Genomic DNA, 12632 nt, shown 5'->3' on the forward strand with positions numbered 1-12632 from the left:
TGACGTTTCTTAGAGGTTTCAAAGGATCTGAGAAGATCCTGAAGGTCCTTGTTATTCGAGAGGTCTAAATGTCTATGCCTAAAGACTGTTGCTAGCACACTCCTGTACCCCTTGATGGTTGAGGAGGAGAAATTGTACCTTCTTCTAAGCTCTAAAAAGAAATCGGCAATTTGAGCTATAGAGGTATTGGATGAAGAAACTGAGTTAGCTTTACACCATGCTCTAAAAACTTCCCACTTGGATTGGTAAACCCTGATGGTAGAAGTTCTTCTTGCTCTAGCAATAGCCTTGGCTGCCTCCTTCGAAAATCCTCTAGATCTTGCGAGTTTTTCGATAGTCTGAAGGCAGTCAGACGTAGAGCTTGGAGGTTTAGATGGTTTCTTGACAAGTGGGGTTGTCTGAGAAGATCTATTCTCAATGGCAGGCTTCTTGGAATGTCCACTATCCATTCCAAAACCTCTGTGAACCAACCTCTTGACGGCCAGAAGAGAGCTACTAAAGTCAACTTGGTTCTCTCGTGAGAGACGAACTCTTGTAACATCTTGTAAAGCACTTTGAATGGTAGGAACGTGTACAAGACCATGTCACGAGCTCCTTGACGCTCGGGGTTGCATTGTGCTTGATGAATCATGTAGTGTCTCGATAGACGCCCAACGTCACGTCTTACAGGACGTCCTGTTCCGCTGGAATCTTGATGACCTGTTACGTGGACGTACGACGTCACGCCTGTTTGATTGACTCCTTGCTAGGGAGTTGTAGAGACGTTCGTCATCAAGAACATCTCGACTAGTAGGCTCACTACACTTAAGTGTCCAGGCGTGAAGTTACCCGACACTCAAGATCCAGGTCTGCTACTCTCTTGTTATATGCAGGTCGACAAACTAGCATGAGCAAGGAGAGCTTCTGTTGCAAATCTAGTGTAATAAAAATAGGGTCAAACTGTTGTGATACAGGAGACGTCATGTCTACCACAAGCTCTCTTTCTACACCGTTTAAAAAACATGCAGAGCGTCCAGAAGACGATAACCAGTTTGATGGTGGAGAAGGAGCATGAACTGAAGCCATGCTAGGCTCAGAACACTGTCCTGCAACTGAGAGTTTGAAGTTATTTGCCAGTTGCTAACATCCTAAAAGGATGTTTGATAGGAGAGTTTTTCTTTGATAGAAAGAAAAAACGCTCAGAACTGTTCGAAAGACTACAACCAGAAGCTTGCGGTGTCAAGAAAAGACGCTGATTGACCGTGTCCATCTTCCTCTTTAGAAGTCTGGAAGTTGATGCCCGCCTCGTCTGGGTGCTGAGTCATCCGAAGACGACGAATAAACTTTCACCTCACCTTTCATATGATGAAGGTGAGAGACCTGTGAGGCATCAAAAGGTATGCTCGAGTAGGCGACTGCTCGGGAGCTAAAGCCTCTCGTTTCCTTTATCGTTCGATATTTTTTCTCTCCGGGAAAAGGGGAGCTGGAAGAAGTTTCAAATGGATATTCCTTGGAAGAGGTCTAAGGATAGGAAACAACGATATGTCCTCACAGATGCACCCTCTATTTGAGGGGTAGTGCTTAGGCCGAACAAAGAACTCAAAACTGGACAACCTCCTATACACGAACCTTCCAGTAGCTTGAAGTTCGGATGGATGGGGAAGTAGAAGTAAGCATCCTGGAGATCTAAAGATATCATTCAGTGGACCTTCTTTACTGCAAGCATAGTCTTCCGAGTCTCCATAGAGAACTTTGTCCTCTGGACGTAGCTTGAACAGTATGTGACCGACGTTGAACGTCACAGTTTGTTTGACGTTCGACGTCACGAGCTTGTTGCTCGACGTCACATTCAGCTTGACGCCCAACGTCACGTTCAGCTTGATGCCCGACATCATGTTCAGCTTGACACCCAATGCCGCGCTTAGCTGTCTAGCAATCGTCGACGCGCTTGGAAGGTAAATGCTCGATGACACGCTTGGCCGTTTGATGTCTGGTATCAAGAGAAGCAGACACTCAATGGGATATAGAAGCCTTATCACGCTGTTCAACATTTAGCTTGCTGGTAGGCCGCCTGTGCGACAACACGTCCTGATAAGAATCATGACGAACCATCGCTTTGCTAACAGCAGGCTGATAAGACTGCATAACAGATGCGAGCCGTTGCTTCATGCCAGCAGCATAGTCCAATAGGATCAACATTAGGAGACACCGGTGTAGAAACCTTTGATCGCGAACTCGCCTTCCTCATCGCTTACATAACACTCCGCATTTCAGCAGACAGAAAAACAGTCTGGCGGAAGCGGCGGTGCCTGTACTGTAACACCAGACTCAGGAACAAGATCCGTATCAGTCTGAACTAAAGCTTTGCCAACTTCTGACATCCTGACAGGACGTACACAGCAAAAAAGGGACACTGCCTTTTCTTACAAAAGCCCTAATGCACTTCCTGCTGTTGCACCAACATCAGCAGTTAGGTTCTTTATGCTGCATTGAGGACGCGCTATTGCACTGCCCTATCAGCATTGTCTTTTTGACGTTGTTACTTTTATCAGAATGATTTAGTTAATTTATTCTCAACATTTATTTATTTCCTTATTTCCTTTCCTCACTGAGCTATCTTTCCCTATTGGAGCCCTTGGGCTTATAGCATCTCGCTTTTCCAACTAGGGTTGTAGCTTGGCTAGTAATAATATTAAAATAATAAACAGAGACTCCTTCGACGTCTTCCTTAGCGAAAAACTCTGAAGGCGGGACGAGGAGCAGCAGGTACAAAATAAAATGGAAAATTCTTCAGAAAAAACTCTCATGAGTTTCTGAAAGTTACTCCCTTCCTCCTACAATTCTCTAAACTAGGTAGAGATGTTCTGTTTCCTAGGAGTCAACTCCTTAATGTTCTGAATTCTGACCTCAATGCTTTAAGAGGTTTAATTCTCGCTCTCCCACAGACATCAAGAATCAGTTCAAGCAGGCCTTGGTCTGAGAACATAATATCTTTCTAGTTAATATTTATTTCTTAATATAGCGCCTGGCGTAACAATGTTCCAACGCTAGACGCTCATGGCCATGTAGATATCAAGTCCTACTGCTGTAAGCCAGACGCCAAGCAACTGCTTGGCGATCAACGTCACATGACTCTCGGAACAATACTATTCACGATTCAGACGCTCGCGATCTAGACGCTTGGAGCTATGCTTGATACGCGATATCATGTTCAATTACTTGATGCTCGACGACACGCAACTGCTTGGGGTTCGGAGTCATGATTAACTGCTTGACACTCGATGTCAAGTTCAACTGTGTGAAGCTTGATGCCATGCAAGCTCTTGACGCTCGGCGCCAAGTGACTTTCAGAACAATAACACTTGCGATTAAAAAACGCTCGCGATTCAGACGCTCGGAACTATGCCGATCGCGTCTAGAACGGTAGATCATCGAACAAGAGAAACCAAGAAGTTGCACTAAGTTACAAACATCGTGTCAAACTATTACAACAGCGTTAGTAGCTAGCCTTGCTGAACGCTCGATGACCAACACTCTGTTGTTGTCACACTTAGCTTGGCGCGAGGCGTCGCGCTCAGTCACCTGGCGAGCGCCACCATGCTCAGCTGCTTGGAACGCGCCATCAAGCTCAGCCGCCTGGTGCGCGCCATTATATTCAACTGCCTGGCACTTGTCACGCGCCTGAAAGGCAGACGCTCATGCTTGGCCGCTTAATGTTAGAAAACACTTTTACCTCGCCTTACCTACGGCGAGGGCGAGTGTTCTGGGAATCGTCAACAGAAAACGCTCGAGGGGACTTCTGCTCGGGTCTTACAAGATGGTAGGCACCAGGCTACGCCTCTCGCTTCCATTTGCCACTTGACTTTACTTCTCCCATGGGTCTGGGAGCTTGAAAGAGGTCTAAGGCTAGGATAACAACAGGTCCGAACATAAGCACCCTCCACTGTATTGAATAAAATTCACTGCACTAATTTAGCACTGAAAATTTTCATTTTTAACTCTTTGGTATGAAACCAAAAGACGACACGCCCGTAGAGGGAGATCTTACTATTCTGTCAAGGGCTTGAATGGGAATGCAATAGTCACTGAATCCTATATAAAATGTAACAAAATATTTTATACAAAATATTAAAATATTAAATGAATAGATATAGGAATTAAGAATATATCTATATATTTAAACCAACCCTTATCGTTAAGGGGTTCCAATAAAAGACGAATAGTCACATTTAACAACTTGAACATTTATAAATATTATACGAAAAAATTTAGTATTCCAAAAACGAATAAGTAAACAACGATACAAAGAATCGTGAGACTATATAGATTGTCATGAATACTACATGGTATAAAAATTAACTGAACGCTAAATTTCTTTAATCTTTGTAAACAGATCAGCTAAAGAAAAAATACTAAAAGGACCAATATAATTGGAAAATGACATATTCCTTTTATCTAATACAACTTAAAAAATTCAGTTTTTAAAGAAAAATGTACTTTTCATAAATATCGATACAAAGAGTAATACTGTAACGATAGGCTGAGGACTGCGTAGCATAAATAAACTGAACGCTAGATAATCTTTAAAACAGATCGAAGATTATCCAAAGAAAGCATACCAAAAGGACAAAAATTTTCTTAAAATAACATAATCCTTTTATTTTATATAACTATATACTTTGTAAGATAGTATTAACTTATCATTCTTTGTAGAAAAAGAAAGAAAATGCAAGTCATACTCAAGCTTACAGTATGTCATATGACTGTGACGTCATCAATGAGGCGTGATGTTTACCTATCGCCATAATGCTTTTGTTAGTTAAAAATAGGTTGAAAAATTTTTAATCCTACCTTTTAAGCTATAACATAGCGATAAAATATCAAACAAAACCTAATAAGCGAATGCTAAAACCCGTAAATAAGAGTACTGTACATCACCAATACTGTATACTGCTAAAAATACAGGTTAATCACGAGTGAAATTCTTTCTATGTTGCCAATATGGGGGCAGAAGAAAATCTGGTGCTAGAAGGAATAGTTCGACCTAGCTCCGTGGTGGCGCTAGTGTATACCTGGCATATCTATGCGATTGCTGCGAGTTTTGAATTTCTGCCGGACAGAAGAATAAACCTATTATTTTATAACCAGCGGGTAAGTTTAAATGTTTAAAAATCACAAATTTTAAGTAATTTGTATTTTTTCTAACAGTACTTACTTCAAACTACTTTCTTAGGAGTATCTGGGATCTCCTCCCAACCGACCAGAATTTTGTGTAGTTTACCCTACTCCCATTTTCTATGCGGGGTAACCTCTGGCGGAGTGATACGCGCCATGAGGCGACCCGGGGTCAGAGAACATGCTTGCTCAGGTCTCGATCTCCAGTAAGTTTTTGACATAGGTTTCTACTAAGTTTTTGACAGATAGGTTTCTACTAAGTTCTGTAAAGCACTCGGGGCAGGATGGGCGGGCCATAACCCGAAAGTAGTTCGAGGTAAGTACTGTTAGGAAAAATGCAAATTACTTAAAATTTGTGATTTGTTCCAACACGGAGTACTTACCTCGAACTACTTTCTTAGGAGACTTATACCTTAGGAGGTGGGAGTGTCCCTCAGGACCCAGAGACCATGATGAGGAGAGAAAAGGAACCTAGATAGGAGGCTAGGTTCTGCTGACCCCCAAAGGAAAACACGAGAAATAGGGAAAACTACTCAAAAAACTATCTTAGTGTCTAAGTAACTCACCTCTGTAAAAATCCTTGGAGATGTATTCTTCTACTGACAGTGTATCCCATGGCAGTTAGAGGATTTTAGGGTCATTTCAGGGAAGGTAATAGGGGAAAAGATGGGTAAGGAAGAAACCTGTGTCTCTTGGACTTACAGCCCGTGGTTTTCCCGGGGCTACACCTTTAAATCTTTTGGAGCGCGGAAATGACGGGACCGAAAGAGAATCCGTCCAGGGACCTCCTCGAACAATCCTTTAAGTAGTGAGCTGTGAAGGTTGACTAACTAGACCATGTACCTGCCCTCAGGATTTGGCCCACTGCCATGTTCTTCTCAAAGGCCAACGAAGTACTTAGTCCTCTAATGTCGTGGGGTCTAGGCGTCCCCGGAAGAGGAACCCCTGCACTACTGTAAGCTCTCAAGATCACCTGCCGCAGCCAGAAGGAGATCGTATTTTTGGAGACTGGCTTCTTTACCAGTCCCGAAGAGACGAACAGACTCTTGGTTTCGGGGCGAAGTTTGGCCGTCCTCTTGAAGTATTTACGTACCGCCCTGACTGGACACAGAAGCAAGTCCCTCGGGTTGTCCGAACAAGGGATAGCTGGCACTGAGAATCCTTCAAACTTGGGGTCCCAAACAGCTGGATTCTGCGTCTTGGCTACGAAGGAGGGTAAGAATCCAAAGGTAGCCTCTCACCATCCCTCTAAGTGTGAGACCTTGTAAGACAGCCCATGAATCTCACCTACGTACTCGTTTTGCTGATGCCAGAGCTAACAGAAAGACCGTCTTGAGGGTGAGCTCCTTGTTTAAGATGTCCTTGAGAGGCTCGAAGGGAGGTTCCGAAAGCATCTTCAGTACCCTAGCCACATCCCACTGGGGCACTCTAACGGCCTGGTGGGGGGCACGACTGCTCGAAGCTCTTGATGAGCATCGAGATATGTCTGGAGGCTCCTAAGTCGATGCCCTTCAGGAGGAAGACTTGTCCCAGGGCCGCCCAGACTCCTTTGATGGCTGGCATGGAAGTACCCACTTCGTCCCTAAGGCAGACCAGGAAGTCTGCTATCTCGGGAATGGAGGCCCCTAACGGCCTGATGTTCTTCGAGGAGCACCACTTAGTGAAGGTAGCCCACTTCGCCTGGTATACCGCGACTGACGAACGTCTCAGGTACCCTGACATCCTCGATGCCGTCCTCGATGAATATCCTTCCTTCCTCAGGAGACGCTCGATAACCTCCACGCGTGAAGGCGGAGGGGCCGAAGGTTTTCGTGGAACCTTTGGAAGTGAGGCTGCCGGCGAAGGTCTGGTCTGTCTGGAAGAGGACAAGGTGGAAGGCGAGCCAGTTCCTTTAGATCCATGAACCACTCTCTCTCCGGCCATCAGGGCGCTACCAAAGTCATCCACAGGTTGTCCGCCCGTCTTACCCTGTTGAGGACCTGTCTGAGCATCCCGAAGGGAGGGAAGGCGTAAACGTCAAGGTTGTCCCAAGGGTGTTGGAAGGCGTCCTCAAAGGCTGCTGCTGGATCTGGCACAGGAGAACAAAACACGGGGAGCTGTGCGTTCAGTCTCGTGGCGAAGAGGTCTATCACCGGCGAGCCCCACTTCTGAATGAGGGACTTGGCCACTTCTGGGTGCAGGGACCACTCGGACCTACCACTTGACCCATCATGCTGAGGCCGTCGGCCAGGACGTTTCTCTTCCCCGGAATGAACCTGGCTGAGATTTTGATTTGCTCTACTTCGGCCCATTCTAGGAACTCCATCGTGAGACTGCACAGTTCCTTCAACTTCAGTCCTCCTTGCTTTTTCACGTAGGCCACCACCGTGGCGTTGTCGCACATCAGCGCCACAGTGTTTCCCCGGAGCAGCTGGATGAACTCTAGGCACGCCCTTTGTACTGCCATCATCTCTAGCACGTTTATGTGCAGGCCCATCTCCTCACCTTCCCATTTTCCTTTTGCTGTCTTGTCGAAGAGATGGTCCCTTCAACCCTCCTTGGACGCGTCCGTGAACAGAAGCATCTCCGGAGGGTCGGTTTCGAAGGGCATTCACTTAAGGGTGTTCGATCTGACGTACCACCACTCCAGGACTTCCTTCGTCTCCGGGGACACCGGGACTATCTTGTGCGGGGAGTCCCCATGGTTCCAGAGCTCCTTCAGGTTCCACTGCACTCCACTGAATTTGAGCTTCCCCTTGGGGACTAACTTCTCCAACGACACGAGGTGGCCTATCAGTCTTTGCCAGTCCTTGGCTCTCCTGGGCTGGCCCGACAGGAAGGGCTGGAGGATCTGTTCCAGGTTGTCCTGTCTCTCCGCGGAGGGGAAGGCTCTCGCCAACCAGGAGTCTAGGACCATTCCGAGGTAGGTCATCCTGGTGGAGGGTATCGGCTGGGACTTTTGCAGGTTGATGATGATACCCAAGACGTTGCAGAACTGCAGGAGCTTCGCGCCTTGCTCCCTCAGTACTTCCTCTGAGGCTGAAAACAACAACCAGTCGTCTAGGTACCGAATCAGGAGGATGCCCTGTTCGTGTGCCCAGGCTGAAACTGTTGCGAAGATCCTCGTGAAGACCTGAGGAGCTGTCGACAGTCCGAAGCAGAGGGTCTTGAACTGCAACGTTTGAGTACTCCATTTCACCCTTAGGTACTTCCTGCTGGAGGGATGGACAGGAACCTGGAAGTAGGCATCCTTGAGGTCTATGGATATCATGAAGTCCTCCTCCCTCAAGGCCGCTAGGACCGACTTCGGTGTGTCCATCTTGAAGTCAATCTTGCACACGAACTTGTTGAGGGCTGAGAGGTCTATGCCCGGTCTAAAGCCCCCTGTCGCTTTCTCCACCAGGAAGAGCCTGCTGTAGAACCCTGGACCTGGGTTCTTGACTGGCTCTACTGCCCCCTTCGCCAGCATTGCCGATTCTTCTTCCTGCAACGCTGCTACTCTCAAGGGGTCCTTGGGTGCCAACCACTCTGCCTGTTGATCTGGGATCAGAGGTGGGGGTTACGCTAGGAAGGGCAGCCTGTACCCCTCCTTTAGTACAGATACGGTCCACGGATCCGCCCCGTGGTCCCGCCCTGCTTGCCAAGATCGTTTGAGGCATCCCCCCACCTGAGGCGTCGGCAGGAGTAGGGGGCCTCTCTTCCTACCTCCTTCGAGAGGCACGGCCTAAACGCCCGCACGGCGCCCTTCAGGGAGGTAGAACCGCTTCTGGGTCTTGAGGCCCTGGAGGAGCTTGGAGGGGCTCTGACTCTTGGGGGCGTCCGCATGGCTGGCCACTATCCTGTCAATATGGGCCATGCCCAGCCTAACATCGCTCGCCAGGGGAGGTGCCAGTGAGGGCCTCTACTGCACGGGGTATCGACCAACCTGCTGAGGCCCGAGAGCCAGTCTTCGTCTGTGGCGGGCTTCGGCTCGTCCAGCCTGTGGTGCCGTCTAATGAGAGCTATCACCTTCCTGTATGGCGAGACCTCGGGCGCTGAGCCCTCCGCATCGTCTCCAAGGACCTCCGTCGAATGTTCCTCTGCCTGAAAAGGGGCACCCCCGACGGAGGGTGCCGCTTGTGGAGAAGGCATCTTCTTGTCGCGGCATACCCTCGGCGGTTCTGGATGGAGGATGGGCATCGCCGCTGGGACGGAGGCCTCCGTCCTGGGCTTGTCTCTCCCCACGGAGGACCAGGCCTCTTCCCCGCAACTGACTTACCTCGTCCCCTACTCTGGATATGGGAAGGCGGCTGAGAAGCCCTATCTGACAAAGCATCGGGAGAAGCAAGCGGCGAGGAGACGCTCGGCTTCCTAGGCAACCTCTTGGACGCCTTCTTCTTCTTGGTGCCGTATCGCACCCACTGCACCTCGTTCTAGGACTCGCACTCCGGACACATGGCCGTAGGGGAACACATGCTGCCCCTACACGACGAACACAAGGAGTGCGGGTCGACTTCAGGCTTCGACAGAAAAGCGCCACACGATTTACCAGCCATAGGCCCGGGACAACGACGGGGATGCTCCATCACGCACTAGTAAGGCACAGTGAGACACAGTAACACAGAGGGAAAGGGTAGGAAAGGGTAAGGAAAGAGCACAATGGGACCACGTGAGACACAAAGGGTCGCACTGGATAAGGAGAGCGCGTCGAGGTGTTAACGCGACGCGACCAGAAAACTTACTGGAGATCGAGACCTGAGCAAGCATGCTCTCTGACCCCGGGTCGCCTCATGGCGCGTATCACTCCGCCAGAGGTTACCCCGCATAGAAAACGGGAGTAGGGTAAACTACACAAAATTCTGGTCGGTTGGGAGGAGATCCCAGATACTCCTAAGAAAGTAGTTCAAGGTAAGTACTCCGTGTTGGAACAATTAAATGTTTTTAGCATGCGCAGCTCAACATTACCGATTGTCAGTACAAGTTTGTGACCTGGGAAGGGGGTCCGGGGGCTTGCCCCTGGCTAGGGGTTGTGACATGGGAAGGGGTCCGGGGGCTTGCCCCCGGCTAGGGGCTGTGACCTGGGAACTACTAGGTTAGGTGGGTTTGTTATGTTCTGTACCCTTTTATATATGGTGTAAAGGGTTTATGGAAAAATTATTTAAAATATTAGCGTAGCATTGCTAACGTTAGCAATGTCAGCGTAACATTGCTAATGTTAATGTGCGCAGTACATACGTTCTTGATGAGTGAAGTGAGGACGGAATTTGAACAAGAGCCAATATATTTAAACATTTTAACAGAAAATATATGCTTTCCTGTAGAAAATAACTGATTTAACCAGTTTTCACCCTCATTTCATCCCCACAACAACAACCAATTCCACCCTCATTTCATCCCCACAACAACAACCAATTCAATTCGGCTACTTGAAGTTAGTTGAACTGGTTGTTCTGTTTGTTTGCTGTTGAAATGAATGTCAAATTCGGTTAAATCACGTCATTTCCTACAAGAAAAAATTTTCTGTTCGAAATGGGAATCTGTAATACAGTACAACTTTACTCAATATAGTGTACAAGTTGAAAGCACTAAGAGAATACAAAGGAGGAGAAATGTGATTCATAGGGGGAAAAAATCACAAATTCTTTAATTTGTATTCTCCCTAATCATATAAACCTGAGACCTTTAATGGTAATATGACTTCAGCCAAGCTAGAACCAGCCATTAAGCTTCCCACAAGACAGGTAGAGCTCAACTTCACTTTAATATTTTGCCTGGGACTAGCAAGGTGGTTGTAGAGGGTCATGCAACTTAACGAGGCATTGTCCATTCAAGAACTGCTCAAGACTTAAGCCTATCCCTATTTTAAAAGATGAAGGTTTATAGACAAGTAAAAAAAGTAAAAAAAGTAAAAAGTTAAATGTTTAGATGGTGAAAAGATTGCATTGCAATTGAGCCTTCTCTACAGTAAGGGTTTATCACTAAATTGCAAATATAGAGGAGTTAAGATCATAATTACATGAGCGATATCACATGGGTTGAAAAGTACCATAGATAGAATGAGCTTTATAATGGAACAACAGATTCAAGATATCTTGAAATAAGAAAGATATAGACATTTGAATATCATCAATTTTCAAATGAGATTTCCAGCATATTTATATTTTTTAACAATATGCAATTAACACTTATAGTAAAACCCTCAATTGAGAAAATTAAAAAAAGCTTCCTGAATTGACCAAGCTTTACATCAAAATCTCCTAAGTATATAACTCCAATGCATAAAAATTGGTGTGACTAATATTACCAGAAGTTACCACGGACCAACACTCGCGAAAACAATATACTGAGCATGAGCAGTTTTTGTAAACAAACTTGGAAAATGACACATATCCCCTTCTGGACATATTTCATACTTCCACAATCTGAAGGCAACCTTATATAAATGTCCTATGGTTGAATCTGAGTGTCGTCTGAATTGAAAATGTACAACCTACGTACGATTAACTTTATACCAGGCTATGCTGGCTAGTACAGTGGTAACGTGTTTGCCTAGCATTCGCATGGCAGCAGATCGATCCCCGCCCGGGCCCGTGAGTTTAAGCTGTTTACTGGGGAGGCCACTGCCATGGTTACCCGGCTGACGTTCTGGTGAGCATCTATTCTGATGGAACTGGAACTGAAACCAGACACCTTTATGCTAGCTAGTATTGCCCACGGTAACATCACAAAAGGCGTGGGGGCTAAATCCTAACAAACTTACGATAGCATCGGAATAACACTTGATGGCTTCATCGTATTTCCTGGTGGCGAATAACTTGTTCCCCCTGTTTTTGAGATCCACATCCGTCATTCTTTGACAGCCACTAAAAAACAAACGAAGAGGATATTCATCCGTCAAAGGACAGCCAATAAAAAACAAACGAAGAGGATATTCATCCGTCAAAGAGTTTGTTTACATCGATCAGCTGATTCACTTTGGAAGACTGTGGTGACGAACACGATGCGCAATGAATTGTCTGTTCTTGGAGGACTCCTGGGAAACGATAATGTTTCTCTCATAATAAATGTTTATCTTCTTCTTTAACTGGTCCCATTACGTCGAGGCCTTATTGCACGACTGACAATTTTTTTATACACATTACAGTATGTATATATATATATATATATATATATATATATATATATATATATATATATATATATATATATATATATATATATATATGTATATATATATATGTATATATATATGTATATATATATATATATATATATATATATATATATATATATATATATATATATATATATATATATATATATATATATATATATATATATATATATATGATCTTGTCAAGATTAGAGAACCCAACATTTCCATGTCAAGATTAGCGAACCCAACATTTCCATGCTAAGATTAAGGAACCCGATTTTCTACATGTAAAGAATAACGAGCCCAATTTTTCACTTGTAAAGAATAGCGAACCCAATTAACCTCACGTCAAGAATAACGAACC

General features: G+C 45.7%; 1 protein-coding gene across 1 annotated transcript in view; it reads right to left on the reverse strand.

Annotated features, from left to right (window-relative positions):
* The window catches only part of LOC137635644 (E3 ubiquitin-protein ligase CHIP-like), a 112516-nt gene extending 100374 nt beyond the window's left edge, over nt 1-12142 (reverse strand). The window contains exon 1 of the mRNA XM_068368110.1: nt 11873-12142. Coding sequence (XP_068224211.1) covers nt 11873-11962 — 90 coding nt within the window. The 5' untranslated portion in view covers nt 11963-12142. The remainder of the gene's footprint in view (nt 1-11872) is intronic.
* Between the last annotated feature and the right edge of the window lie 490 nt (nt 12143-12632).

This window comes from Palaemon carinicauda, unplaced genomic scaffold (assembly GCF_036898095.1).
Source record: "Palaemon carinicauda isolate YSFRI2023 unplaced genomic scaffold, ASM3689809v2 scaffold153, whole genome shotgun sequence".
NCBI lineage: Eukaryota > Metazoa > Arthropoda > Malacostraca > Decapoda > Palaemonidae > Palaemon > Palaemon carinicauda.